General features: G+C 42.1%; 1 protein-coding gene across 1 annotated transcript; it reads right to left on the bottom strand.

Annotated features, from left to right (window-relative positions):
- Positions 1 to 629: 629 nt before the first annotated feature.
- Positions 630 to 13,753, bottom strand: ANXA8L1 (annexin A8 like 1). The gene is made up of 13 exons (XM_009570690.2): positions 13,620 to 13,753; positions 13,466 to 13,512; positions 9,751 to 9,841; positions 9,393 to 9,487; positions 8,053 to 8,166; positions 7,130 to 7,220; positions 6,434 to 6,513; positions 5,754 to 5,813; positions 5,293 to 5,386; positions 3,439 to 3,534; positions 3,151 to 3,209; positions 2,393 to 2,515; positions 630 to 1,018 (listed from the first exon to the last, which is right to left on the bottom strand). Exons 2-13 carry the CDS (start codon positions 13,484 to 13,486, stop codon positions 962 to 964), a joined length of 981 nt encoding a protein of 326 aa, XP_009568985.2. The 5' UTR covers positions 13,487 to 13,512; positions 13,620 to 13,753; the 3' UTR covers positions 630 to 961.
- Between the last annotated feature and the right edge of the window lie 275 nt (positions 13,754 to 14,028).

Below are 14,028 nucleotides of genomic sequence, written 5' to 3'. Positions count from 1 at the left end.
TGACGAGCTTTAAGTGTGGAAAATCATTGGTCAAGGCATACCCAAGCTTCTCAAAGCATTTCATCCTGTTCTCTCTATATCACTATCCAAATCTGGGGCCGCACCCAGCAAGTGGTAGGTGCAGTTATGGAGTTGACGGGGAATTTCTGTGGGACTCCACTGATCTCAGAGAAGTGACGGTGAAACTATGAGCAGAGACAGGTATGCTCCCAAGAGCAGGATGTTCACCAAAACCAAATAATTCACCCAGTTTTGATTTCCCCCCAGTCTGACACCAATGTCACTCCCTGGAACTTGCCAGTCTTCCCCTGCATACACTCACACAAGAAGGAAATCAGGCACATGGCTTTGAACTTTCACATGTTTACAGCCACTTTGGCTCTGCCACTCCCTTCTTTTTGGGGAGCTCCCACTGAAGTTATGCAGATGAGGCTGCTAAATCAGCTCCCCTAGGACTGAATTCTCCATTCTGACCCATAACTTGCAGCCCCGTTAGTGTCTGCAACTCCTTCCAGACCCACCTTGCTAGCATTAAATGGCTGGTGCTGTACCAGCTTGCCCTACTGAAGTTAGCAATGCTTAAAGACAGCTGAAGCTTTGTTCAGACTTGCAAAACATCTACAGAGGGCTCAATGACTCAAAAAAGCCTTTAATTTTATGTCTAATTGCCACACACTACACAGTGTGTTAAAAGAAGAGGGAAATTGCACAGAACAAAATGGAAACTAAAAAGAAACATTCCCACTTGTGTTTGAAAATCTTTTAGGGAAGTGAATAGCTTTTAAAGTGTCATGAGCATCCACATCCTTCAGAGAGCTTTGGAAATCTTCATCATTAATTAGATCATCTTTTTTTCTCCCTTTGGATCAACAGAAAGGGTTTCTACATGTCCATTTTCAGACCTTTATTCACTGTTAATTTTCCCTCTGTATCCATTTCAGCGTCTTCCTCCTATATTTTGTCAGTCACTGCCACAGAGGTTCAGCAAGGCTGTCTTGTAGTCACCACTGGTGTCATCCTGACAGGAGAAAAAATTTAAAAAAACCCATAACATGAGTACAGAAGTTCCTCTGCACGGTCCGAGTGCTGACTTTGTCAGTCCATGGAATATTCCCACACAGGAAAAGGATTTTGGAAAGAGCAAGCCAGACTTCAGCATAGTTATTGCCAGCTGACACACCATCAAAAGCAAATGGAAAAATGAGGCTTGTAGCTACCACCTGAAATAACATGTATCAAAAGTCCAATTCTTTTCTTTGGAATTCAGGTGAGTAACTGATCATGGCTCCATTCCACAGAGCAGCACAAAGTCAGCACGAATGAGAGCAACTCACTCTGTTGTGCTCAGACTTTGTCCCCGGGTATTTGTGTAGCATTATCTCCCCTACAAGAAGGGAAAGGGTGGTATAGTTGGTCCCGACACACGATGTTTTTTGAAAAAGCCACAAATATGGTCATTTTGATCTAGAGAAGCACTACAGAGAATATCATTAGATTAGAACATTGCTTCCTTTGGATGTTTTGTGATGACAGGTGCAAAGTCAGTTTCACTTTTCAGAAGAAATGAATATTCCATACAGACCCTTGAAGACTGATCATTAATCAACATGACAGACACTGGCAGTGTCAATTAGAAGAAACAGCCTTCATTACAGAACCAGAGTTCCCAGGGGGACTGCAAAGGATAAGGCTCCTGTGCCATCTGCACTGGGGGACAGGATGTCCCAGAGACCTTAGGACAGAGGTAAACTCCAGCATTTCAGCCCTCGCAGGGGAGGGTCATTCACTCAGAGCTGAGACTCAAACCTCAAAAGCTACAGGAGCTTTGACCAAGGTTCAGTTTCTAAATCTCTCTCACCACAGTACAGACCAAGCCTTCATCTGGGATGTCAGTTAAAAAAACCACAAAAACAAACAAGCAAACAAAAACCCCACCAAACCAACAACAAAGAGAAAATAAAACAAACCCCCCAGCACTGTTTTGACTTATATGGCACTGGCTTAAGCTAGTTAAGGACAGCAGAGGCAGAAAGGAGAAAATAAGCACAGTAGTGTGAGGAAGGTGTAACAAGAAGGTTTAAATGAACCTTGATTCATCTAGGATATTATGAAGTGCAAAAATACAGATTTTGGTCCATAAAAATCCTGGAGTGGTCTCTCTTCAGATCTAGCTTTGGCCAAGTCACTTAAAGAACATAGACTCACCTTTCAGGCATGTATGTCTCTCAAGATTGTTAAGAGGCCTAATGAAGGAGAGCTGTAAGCTTAGCAGAAATAAGCTTAGCAGAAATGACTTTTTTTACTGAAAACAGCCATGGAAGCATTCTACAGTGCTGGACAGGTCAGGAATGTATGTGATATCTAAGAAATATCATATCAAGATGCTGCTTACCAGAATCATACTGGAGAGAGTCTTTCCTGCGATACGTTTGAATTCATCCTTTATAAGATTTAAGTCAACTTCACTTCGAGAAACAATCACCCTTATCAGAGTCCCATCATTGGTGCCAGCCCCCTGAAATAACAGATGTATCAGTCTGTCATGTTAGTGGTGTTCAAGGGTTAAGCTGATGCAAACTGGGCCAGGACAGCAGGAGTCACCTTTCAAACATTGCTTGGCACATGTTCTATAGTACATCTGCTTCTCTTTCTGGGTGTCCAAGCCCTATCCCACTGTCCAATGGGCCACTGTCAATACCACAAGCCCACCATGGAAGCATGCCATAAGTCTTTTCACACAAAATGCAAAAGCAAACGTGCTACAGAGCTGGCAGCTGGCACTGAATATATATTGTCCTCTTGCAGCAACACCCATACAACACTTGGCTTCAACCAATATTGTTTAATCACTCACAGGAAAACTGAGATCATTGATAACAGAAACATTCACTCATGTCATCTTTCCACAAAGCTGGGAAAGCTGACATCTTTTACACATCTGAGTCCTAAGTCGGAAGACCCAGGCTCGCTTTGTATCCCAAGCTTAAAGTGTACTTTTCTACTCATGGTGTTTGAAGGGATTCTACTGTTACTTGCACTAAACTTGCCGGATTTCACAAAAACTTTGGCTCTTCTAATTTGAATTGGTGGAAGCTGGGTTACAAGTTAAGTCCAGTATGAAAACAATTAAGTTACAACAAAGAGTCTTACCTTTAAAGCATGGTACAGCCTCTCTGCAAAGTAGCAACGGACATTCCTGGTGCATTTCGCTAGACATACAAAAAGGCTCAGTAAGTATCAATGGTAATTTCAGTCCAGGGCAGCAGGTAACAGAGATTCAACACGCTTTGCATTAATTCAGTATGCCCCTGGAATCCAAGTTTACGTGACCTAAGAAGCATCATTTACTTCCTAACAAATGCCTTTATAAAGTAGACCCCTCCCATAACAACTGCTGCAGGAGAAAGGGCAAAGAGAATGAAACATAGCCACTCTTACCAATAGCCAGCATGGCATCCTCAAGTGAACCATGAGTTTCACTCTTGATAGAGTCTTCTATGCTCTTATTGGCCAGTTTCTGGTATTCTTCAAACACTGAAAAAATGAACATCATTTTTTTACCAAGCAACTGCTCAGGCATTTTGTGCACAATATTTACAGGTATTGCTTGTAGGGAGATATGAAAACACAGATCTTGCTAAAACAATGGCCATATTTGCACCAACATTCAGGATGCTTAAGTCAAACCTAGAAGTCAGCTATGAAAATGGACAGCACATTCACAAAGACATCCACGTGTCTTAATTCTCTGTTGTCTTTTGAAGATGCAAGTTCAGCCACTCCATAATTATTTGGAAACCTGACCCTTCATAGCTGTCTTTAATCATAGAAATTAAGCAGACAACAGAAGGTTAGGCACAACTTCTATAATTGGGTCTTGTGTTTGTTGATGTCACTAGCTTCAGGAGACAAAATAAAATTAAATTAAATCTAACACTATTCTGCTTATGATCCCATGACTTTTAAATTATGACAACAGCTTGGGAAAACTTATTTCAGCCACAATTTTAAAAAAAGCCAAACAACTCAGAAAAGGTGAACAAAAATCACGTGTGGATTCCAAGAGATTTCAACATCCACATTAATAAAAGCTTGGCAACAGAGTTGTTGTTCACCTTATACACTCTGGATACTCCGGTGCCCAGAACTACTCAGTTTTGATTCCTATCTTTCAGACTGACAAGGAATGAAAACTGCTATGCAATCCAATGGACATCTTAATGAAGTTTGCTCAGCATTTAAGGTTCAGATACCTAAGTATTAACACTCAGATATTTCTGGGAAAGGCAATATCACAGAACAGGCAGAGAGATACAGCCTTCTCAACTCAGGCCTACTCTCCCCATTAAAAAAATAATTAAAAAAAATTAGCTGCAACAATTGCAGTCATGTTTTAAAGATAAGCAGTTACAGGCTGCCATAACACAGAGGAAATTACTTGCTTGGTAATACAGTATGTCGCAAAGATTGTTTGCATCCTGACAACAACTAGCTGAGATTCAGTTCTTAAAGGCAGACATAGCCAAAGACTAGAGAACAATTTTTGTTTGTTTGTTTTCTAAGTGATGCTGGAAGATTAAATTTGAAACACAAGGGGCACCTGGCTTCCAGGGCCTTTCAGAAGACCTCAGTTTAAAAAGCTCAGGCATAAATTTATCAGTTTAAGCCCAGTTGATCGACACAGTACTTGATATGCTTATATTCAGCCAACATAAAATCTGTTAGTCAAAACCTTGGAATACCTCAAAAGTCTTGAGGTGACAAGGCCAGATCTCTGCTGCACAGGGCAGTGGGCAGACAAGGGTTCCCTTAACTGGAGCTGGACTAACATCTCCTCTCCCAGCAGCCTCTGATGTCCTCAGAAGAACATGGGGCAGAGCTTCAGGGTGCACCCCACGATTCCCCAGCACTGAATAACCACCTACTTTTTCAGTGATTTTTTTCCCAGAGGAACCCACATCCAAGAAGTCATGGGTCTGTCCACTGCATGCTTCTACCTGGTTAGAAAGGGTCTCTCTCTCTCTCTCTCTCCTCCCCCCAACTTGTATTTACAGAAACAGCTATATCATCTGTATAAGGACTCCTAGATAAGTCACTTCATTTTCAGTGGCACATTCATAAGTTTTCATGAAAGCAGCTGGCAACTTGTGGTCACTGAGTGACCAAGAATTAGGAGATAGATTAATGTACTTACTTCTGATCACACATCTCTCCCATCTATAGCCCTACATCTTCTTTTTGGCTAGAATGATTTGTCATTTCAGAGTCTCGCTAGTGTGGTCTGCTCCATACCTTTCAGCAAGTGAGTGGCACTTCTTTTGCACAAGATGGTGATGAATTGTATCTCATCAGTGCCCTTTATCTTCTCCCCAGCAGCGTACAGAGTCTGCAATTTAACATGCAATCGTTATAGAGATGTTCTGTCTGTGCAGATGATAAAGGAACGGAGTTTGGCTTAAGGCTAAGGTAAAGGGGTTTGAAGTAACCTGAAACACTGTGCAGACTAGACCCTCCTAGAACAGTTGAATATGAAAACACTTGACTGCATCTTCTAGTCAAACTGGAGCAACCACTGTCTCCGTGTTTTCCAGCCTTCCTGCAGTAGCTGCACCTAACAGTACTCTTGAGGTTTCTTCCCTATTCTTTGCTGTCCCACTCCACCATATCTGTATACTTTCACATATCAAAAGCACTCTGAAGTTCAAGACAGGTGGGATGTAGGCATATCACTGATCACAAGCATTTGAGAGTACCTCTGCATCCTGGCGAGCCAGTGCTGTGTCCACGTAGAGAGTGGCATTGTCCCTCTCACCCTATGAGAACAAAAACAAAGGTAATAATTTTGCCTCGTGATGATTCTTCCGTATATAAGGATCGTAGCATACGTTCTGGACAATGATCAATTACCCTTCTCAGCTACCCATTTCTGCAAAGTACTCAAGCAGTAATGTTTCAGACAGCACAAGTGCCAATTCCTTAACTTAAAGGCACTGTAATCAGTCACATGAAGCAAAGCTGAAAAGTTTCAGTTATTCTGTCCCTAGGCAGGAAAATTCAGAAAATGTGATAGGATAAATGCTCCAAATGCACTCAACATTGATGGGATAGACCTTGGAAGAGTGGTGGATCATAGTTGGGGGGGACACTGTTTTGTAAGATCTTTATAGGGTGCAACAGCTTTATGCATATGGAAAAGTGAGGTGTTTCCCTGCAGCAGATCTAAGTTCCCAGGTCTCTTACTCCTGGTAAGGGAGTGAGTTTGCCTGCTTCATTCACACTGAAGCTGAAACATAGATCCAGTCCAAGTGACATGTTTGTCTCCAGTTTATATGGTGATCACAACTGCATTGCCTTTTCTATAGCATGTCTTCTTCAAAAAGAAAGAGAAAAATGCAAAGATAGGCATACTCTCATTTCTCTTCTATGGCATTACCTGAAGAAGGCAAACCAGTATCTGTTCAAAGTAGCCACTTGTTTCTGATTTTATGTCTTCTTCCAAATCAGAACCATATTCTACCCAAGGAAAGAGAAAGACAAGGGAAGGATTTGTTATTTGGGCAATATAGTCAAGATACCATCAGCCACCCAAGGACGCACAATAGCCTGACACGAGTCAAGAAGGTTGCTAGGGTTAAAAAAACCACAGGGCAGAGATCAGCTCACACTCTCAGTGATACTCAGGTCAGCATTCACATCCAACTGAGTCATTAGTTCCACTAATGATGTCCAAGGCACAAGCACAGAGTTAACGTTAGAGATTTACTTCAAGGGACCCAAGAGATACTGAATATTTACAAATACAGAAGACTGTATTCAATGGAAAATAAAAAACAAGTGCATAGCTTTAGGTTTTTGCATTCTGACAAAAGCCTGTGTAGTCAAGCTGAACCAAACCTGTGATCTGATGACCTTCTACTCTAGCGGCATGGAGAGTTAGAAAGGGATTCTCCAACTCTCTCCGCATAGCTGTATTCTGTTTGCCAGGCTGGACGCAGTTAGGTTGCACCTTCTTGCTTTTAAAAAGTCTGTTTTCCTTCTGATAGTGTTAGTTTGCAATACCATTCCAGTTGTGCAATCAGCCTATCACATATTACTCTGATGACACAAATCAGAGCCCCAGGTGCTTTACCTTCTTTGTAGGCCTTGATTATCTCTTTGATCTGTGCTTTTGTTCGGGATGCCAGGATCTCTATGATAACATCTTCACTTGTTCCTATACCCTTTAATAGAAAACATAGTGGAGAAATAAAGGAGGAGAAAGGCATGAGTGATTTAAAGGAGTAAAGTCATGGAGTGTAATTTATTGCTAGAGAAGTATGGTCAAGTGAGGAGTCAGATGGCCACAAGGCATTAGGCTATATGCTGAGCTGTGAGAAACTGTCAGCATGAAAGGTGGAGACACAAAGCACATTTGGTTTGAACATAGTTTCTTTTACTAAGGTGCCTAACTCCATAAAAGAAGATTTAAACTTGCACTTCTGCAATGCATTTCTGGATCTGGATCTTCGATTATAGTGTTAAAGGGACGTGCACAGACCAAGGCTTGCCTAATCAGCCTGTCTTTGTACCGTTTTGATAGACCTCATCGCATCTGAAACTTGAAAACATTCTGCATCAATAAGTAGAATCCCATCCAACCCCAGCCTGGCTCTCACGCCACCACTCCTTGATTTCTTAAAGGTTTTATGAATTAGGCAGGGGATCAGGGCAGTAGCTTGTTGTCTTTGAGGTCTTGAGAGACATTACAGAAACAGTGAAGAGATGTTTAACTGAAAATCATCACCAGTGGATGTTTGTTCCTTGCCAAAGCTGAGTTTTTTCCTATTGCCTTCCCCAGATTATATGAGACATGAATGTACAGAAATTCTCATATACTCCAAAATATTAAAGCAGCATTTACTCCCCGTCCTCCAGTTATGGATTGATAGCACATTTAACTATTTCTCCAAGACTACTGCTAATAACAAGCTTAATCATGTAACACTTCAGCTACAACACGTGTGTTAATAAGCACAGTTACAGGAAATAAACATCAGCATGCAATTTGCTTACCTTCATGGCATCATAGAGCTCCTTGGCATCGTACTTGAATGGGGGGTACATGAGAGCTATAATGAGCCTCTCAAAGTTGCCACTCAGTTCAGACTTCAAGCTTTCAATTAGGTCCTGTGAAACATGCACCACAGAGTTACATAAAAAGCTTCAGAGGATGTTTATACTGCCTAGTGCTGTTTCCATCCCCACAGTCTACAGCAATGAAGCTGAATGACAATATTATGTTGATAGGTAATTAGAAAAGGTCCTGGGACTGAAAAAAGTACGGAACTCCAAAATGGAATTTATCTAGGTTCTTCCACATTCCCTGTTGTCCCATTACTCATGCTTCTCCCAGTTACTAATTAATTCTGTATTTAGAGTAGGGAAGATAAAAGTCTTCGTCCACTCTGCCTTACTCAGTAAACAGAGCCATGCACTGAAGGCCTCGAACTGAGCAAGGGATGTAGCTTCAGACAGAGACAGTTCCCAAAGCCTGAATTAGAAACACACACTCAGGACTTTAGTAGACCCAGGCATGCAGTCTGTTTGAAGACAGACTTCAAACTTTCCTTTCACTACAATGCAGGTTTTTTAGAGTATGTATCAGTGGGATGCAAGCACTCTGTTCATTGTCCCGTACTTGCCACCCTCTCTCCCCCCTAATTAGCTTCCCTTTCCCAGGGGAGGCAGTCTCCCTTCCACCAAGGGTCACTGAAGACTCTTGTTTTGATGCTAACCCAAGAGTCTAAATTGCTCTTTACCAATACATTTCCTTTCTCCCACTTTAACTCAGACAACTAACTCCAGACTATGGTGGTGGTGGAGTTTGGTGTTGGAAGAGAATTTCCAACATAAGACAGAATTTATCAAAAACAGAAAGGCAGAAAGATAGCCACAGATATATATAGTTGTCAATAACCATAGTTCGCTTTCATTTTCAGAATTTCCAAACAAATGTAATTAAGTCTCTAAATTGAGTTTTCTTTAGCATTTAAAAGGGCTCCAAACAAGACCAATATTTTACCTAAAATGTCACTTCGAAAGTTTTGATTTTTTGTTATAGCTTTGAAAGTAATAAGAAGTTATACTTTCAGTTAAAATAACTTCTCAAAAAATATTTCTGGTAAAAACGTATTTAACGAAAAAGATTACAATCTTTGGGGGGAACCCAGTTTTTCCAACAAAATATTAATTTCATACATTCACCCCAAACCTTATAAATAAGTATTAATCTATTTAATTACTGAAGATCTGCACTTTGTTTACACCATCCTTGCAGGATGAACTGCACACCCATTTAGTACATAGGGCATGCACTGAAACTGGGACTGAATATGGCTTTGTTTTGGAAGAACCTTTCCAAACTGTGCTTTGAAGGATTTTGCAATCTGTTGACGCTGCATGTTGCTCCTCTTGGTTAGGACGTCAATTATAGCTTGTTCATCAGTCCCTGTGGAAAGCAAGAATAAGCCTTAAACACAGTGCACAGAACAAGATGACACTAGTCCAAAATCCCAATTCAAGTGTTCAGACAACGTTCCCTAGTTCATTACTGTCATAATGTAAAAGTTTCTGTATGTATCAAGGAAAACTTTAACTGTTAATTTTCCACATTAAAAAAACCGGTATCTCTGGCTGCAAGGAGGAATGGCTTTCAACTGGGCCACTATAAGGAGAACATAGAATTTACACACGTAGTTGAAATCAACTCACCAAGCCCTTTCATGGCCTTATACAGAGTCTGAGCATCAGGTGTGGGGTCAAAGTTTAAAGCACCTGTCACGGACACACCCTCTGCATCACTCTGAAAGAAGAAAAACACAGGACTTTTCACCACTGCTTTTCATCAGTTGAAGAAAAAGTATTTTGGAAAGTAAATTAGTATTATTTATTTCCTACATACAAAGAGGGCACATAAAAGTGGAGGGATTGGGTCAGACAGTCCAAGAACAGAACCAAGGGCCAACCACACAGAAATTCTCCAGATGGACCCCTAAGGCACTGCTAGTGCTAGATTCCTAGAGCAGAAAGACATGCTGAGACTTATTCCAGCCACCACATGATAGTGGGGCCATCAACCAGAAGCCAGGCTTAAGTGGCTGAATTTAACAAAATCTGTTACTCAAGGGACAGGCTTGAATACATTGATGCATCTTTAACTATAACATCCTACCAACAGAGAGGCACAGGAGTGGTTACTCATAGACAGTCATCACCACTTTATTCCAATAGTAGACAGAAATTTCTCTTCCTTAGCAGCTGAGAGATTTAAGTTTCCTCAGGAAACTACTATATTCTCATAAATTTACTTGCAGGACTACGGTTAATATCGAACCAATGGTATCAGAGTCATTTGATGGAGTTTTCAGTGGGGCAGGCCTCAGAGTCATATAAAAAGCATCTTCAAATCAGAGCTTACAGACCAGAAGGAATCACTATGGTTCTCCCATCTGACTTGTACAACATGGACCACCAAGTGTCACTCAGCATTCTACTGCTGTGGTGCAGATCCCTGCTGCTCTTATCTCCTGTGCCAAAGAAGGCTCTATCCCTCTTCTCCTAGTCTCTCATCCAAGTCCTTCCCAGAGAAAAAGCCTTCAAGTGATCCTTGCCAGGTAAGAAAGCTTGTGGAAATTCTCCTCATGATCTGCATTCTTGGTTTTTAATAAGAGGCTGGATAGCTGCATGCTCAGGAGTGACTGTCAACAAATGTCAGGTCTAGTCTAGTGCCACAGCTGAAGCACAGCCACACTGTGCTGCATAGATGCTTAGGCTGTATCTGGACAAACGAGCTCAGGTGTCCTTCTTGAGTGCTTTACTGGTAGCTATAGCTGGCACATGTTCTCATGCTGGCCGTTTTGCTAGCCAGGCTCTGGGAGCAGCAACAAGTAAACAAGAGGCAATGATGAGTGTCAAGAGAGGCAGTATGTTCATCAGTCAGCAAGACCGGGAAGAGGTCTTCAGTTTGCAGAAGGCTGCTTTGCAGTCAGCACAGAGAGACCCTTGTGCTACCATATCCCCTCCACCCAGCAACTACTGAGCAGCAAATTTAGGGCTGTGGTGAAGCTGTGACTGCAGAAAGAGCAATGACAGACTAAAGCATTGGCACCCCCAAAGGTTTGTCATCAATCTGAAGCAGGAGGTTTGGCTGACCTGCTAGGACCATCACAAGCACTCCTTTTCTGCTTCCCTGTGAACTCAGCTAGCGCCACCACAGCAGCCCTGGAGAGCAGGTTACTCTCAACCACCTGATTGTGCTCTGAAAAAAGATGAACAATTCTCTCTAGTGGCATACGAGGGCTTCTGTGAAAGAAACACTCTGGATCTGTGCATGGTGACTCAGAGAAAAATGGAGTGCAAAGCTGAGCTTTCATTTGGAGGCAGCAGAAACAACTTGAACAATAGCTGGTGGGTTTTTTTCCCAATAATTCGAATAAACATCTTGGCTCAAGTAGCACACTCATGACTCACTTGTACATCTCATTCTCTGTGTATTTAGTTGTTCCAGCACAGGTACAATCACAATAGGTTTCCAGAGTAACCTGTTCAGTTTAGTCTTGTTTTCTGCATGAATTGATCCCACAGTTACCTAACTGAAACTACTCAAGGCATCTGCGTGAAGATGAATAACTGGCACAAAAGCAAAGGAATCAGGGTACCTTACAGCTGACGCTGAAAAGTCTTACCTGGAAACGAAGGGGAAGGGAATAAAAAAATTTTCCTACCAAAATATTTTCAAACCTCAACAGCAGTTTATTGAAAAGCTGGAATTTTAGGACAGGTGAGGTTACTGGTTTTTTTCAGTGGAATGTTTCTGAAAATTTCAGATTTCAGGAAGTAAACCAAAACAAAGAAGAAAACCAAAACAATTTTCTATCATCCTTTCTTTGTCTTCTCCTCTTCACGCCTCCACCCCCTACAACACCAACAGGTAAGAGATCACTAAAGATTTCAAGGGCTTTTCTCCTTTTCTCACTCTAAGTTTTTCAAAAGATTTTCAGCTTTGGGGAGTGGGACAGACCAGCAGAAAGTGAAAGTCAGAGCTACACCAAGCTTTGGAAATAATCAGTTTTACTGTACAAGATTTCCAAATGGAAATAAGGAGTGAGAGGGAGATCAGCAGAAAGGAAGATGACAATTTTAATCTTTCTGGTGAAAAAAGAAAATCATGTTTTGACATCAGGAAAGTTGCCTATCTGAAGTCTATCAAGTAAGGAAAGTAGGAATTAGCTTGGTATTTCCCAGCCCCCAAGGTATTTTGGTTTGCTTATCCAGTTCCCATCCCTCCCATTGCAAAACAGTAACAGAGAACTTGAAAAATGGTGACGTCTGTGGTCACCATGTGAGCAAAGTGGTTTCTTGCTCCTTGATGATGTGTGGCACCTGAGGTAATATAAGAGACAGCAAGACAGCCCTCCTAACCTTCCCAGGTACCAGCCTTTGTTGGCATGTGGCAGCAGTGGCCCCTTTGAGGCCCTCTGCTTAGGTTACCCTTTGCACAGGCTGCTGAAACATGAAGCCTTCTCCACAATAGGGCAGAGAGGGTTCAGAAATCTTTCCAAAGATGAAACAAAAGCAGTCAAGAGAATACCTCGTGAACCACTGGCAGTGGTGCTGTTCAGGGCACCGGACTGGGAAAGAAGAGTTCTGTACTGGTATTCCTCTATTGCACATCACCAGCAGGGCTCTTCCAGGCTTTTGTATTTGGAGATAAAGTCCAGGGGTAAACCTGGCCTTCCACGTAGGCTAATGGGAGACCTGCCATCAACGGCAACAGAGCTGTGCGCATCACCACAGCTGCCCCCAGCCTGGCCTGAGCTGTACCCCAGAGGCTGCTTCAGCACATTGCACAGGCATCCCCCTCATTCTGCCACATTCCTCCCTAAGCCACGAGAGTTTGAAAGAGAACATACACAGCATTTCTGGCCCTTAGAAGACAGACAGTCCACATTGTCATTGCAATATTTAAAACCTACCAAGGAAAAAGACACTGGCTCAACCACATCTCCCTCTGCGACCACAGCCTGCCAGCACAACTGGGGACCAACCCAGGCCAGTACCCTGAACTCATTGCCACAAAAGAGGACAGCAGATGAGGAGCCCACAGCCTTCAGACACAATGCAGACCACAGCTGTGTTACTTTGCTGCTCTCCAGTACTGTCTCGCCAGGTACAAAGACACATAAGGAAGCACCCCCCATGCACCTCTCTCAACTAGAGGACCAAGGAGTCTGCTCTTCTTCTTAAAGCCAGCAATCACGGTAACACCTTCCTTAATCAAAGTTTCAGAAGTGCTGAAAGCTATTTTGTAATCGGAAAAATCAGTAAGTAGACCTACACTGATTTTTAAAGGAAGACATTTTATTCCCATGCAGTGCCTGATGCAACTTAAATCAAGGAGTCTTAGTTCAGCATTTCCTTTACTTACCCAGGCCTTCCACCATGCCATTGCAGTCTTAGTAGTGATACTCAGATCTGTTGAAGAAAATCACACATATCACACTTCACAGCTAGGGAAACTGAGATTTATAGGGGGTGGAGAGAGGAGAGAAAGAAAGAATACTTCTATTCAATAAACTTACCTAAAGAAAATTGGAATAACTGTACTCCTCAGGAGGCTTATTCCCTCTGGAAGCTGCAGAACATAACTGGCCTTTTTGTGCCGGGAACATGCAGGTATAAACCATACTTATCTATGAATTCCATGCGCCAACGCCCTCAGATGTGACTCAACCTGTTTTTTCACACATGATCTACTAGGGAGAGATTGAATTGCTTCACAAAGGAGGCTTCCTTTGTGAGAAGCCTGATATTTAACCCTGGTGATTAAAGCTCATTGTAATTTTTCCACTGCTTCTCCCCACACACACCCTTCCCCACTAATATTTTGGCCGCTGGCTCTGACACAATACACAAATTACAGCCAGGTAATTTCTCAGCATAAAACTTCACTGAGACTTGGTGAGTTCTTCCACAAGAGAATAAGTAATT

This window comes from Cuculus canorus, chromosome 7 (genome assembly GCF_017976375.1).
Source record: "Cuculus canorus isolate bCucCan1 chromosome 7, bCucCan1.pri, whole genome shotgun sequence".
Taxonomy (NCBI): Eukaryota; Metazoa; Chordata; class Aves; order Cuculiformes; family Cuculidae; genus Cuculus; species Cuculus canorus.
Note: the sequence above shows the minus strand (reverse complement) of the source record. Positions and strands in the feature narration are given on the sequence as shown.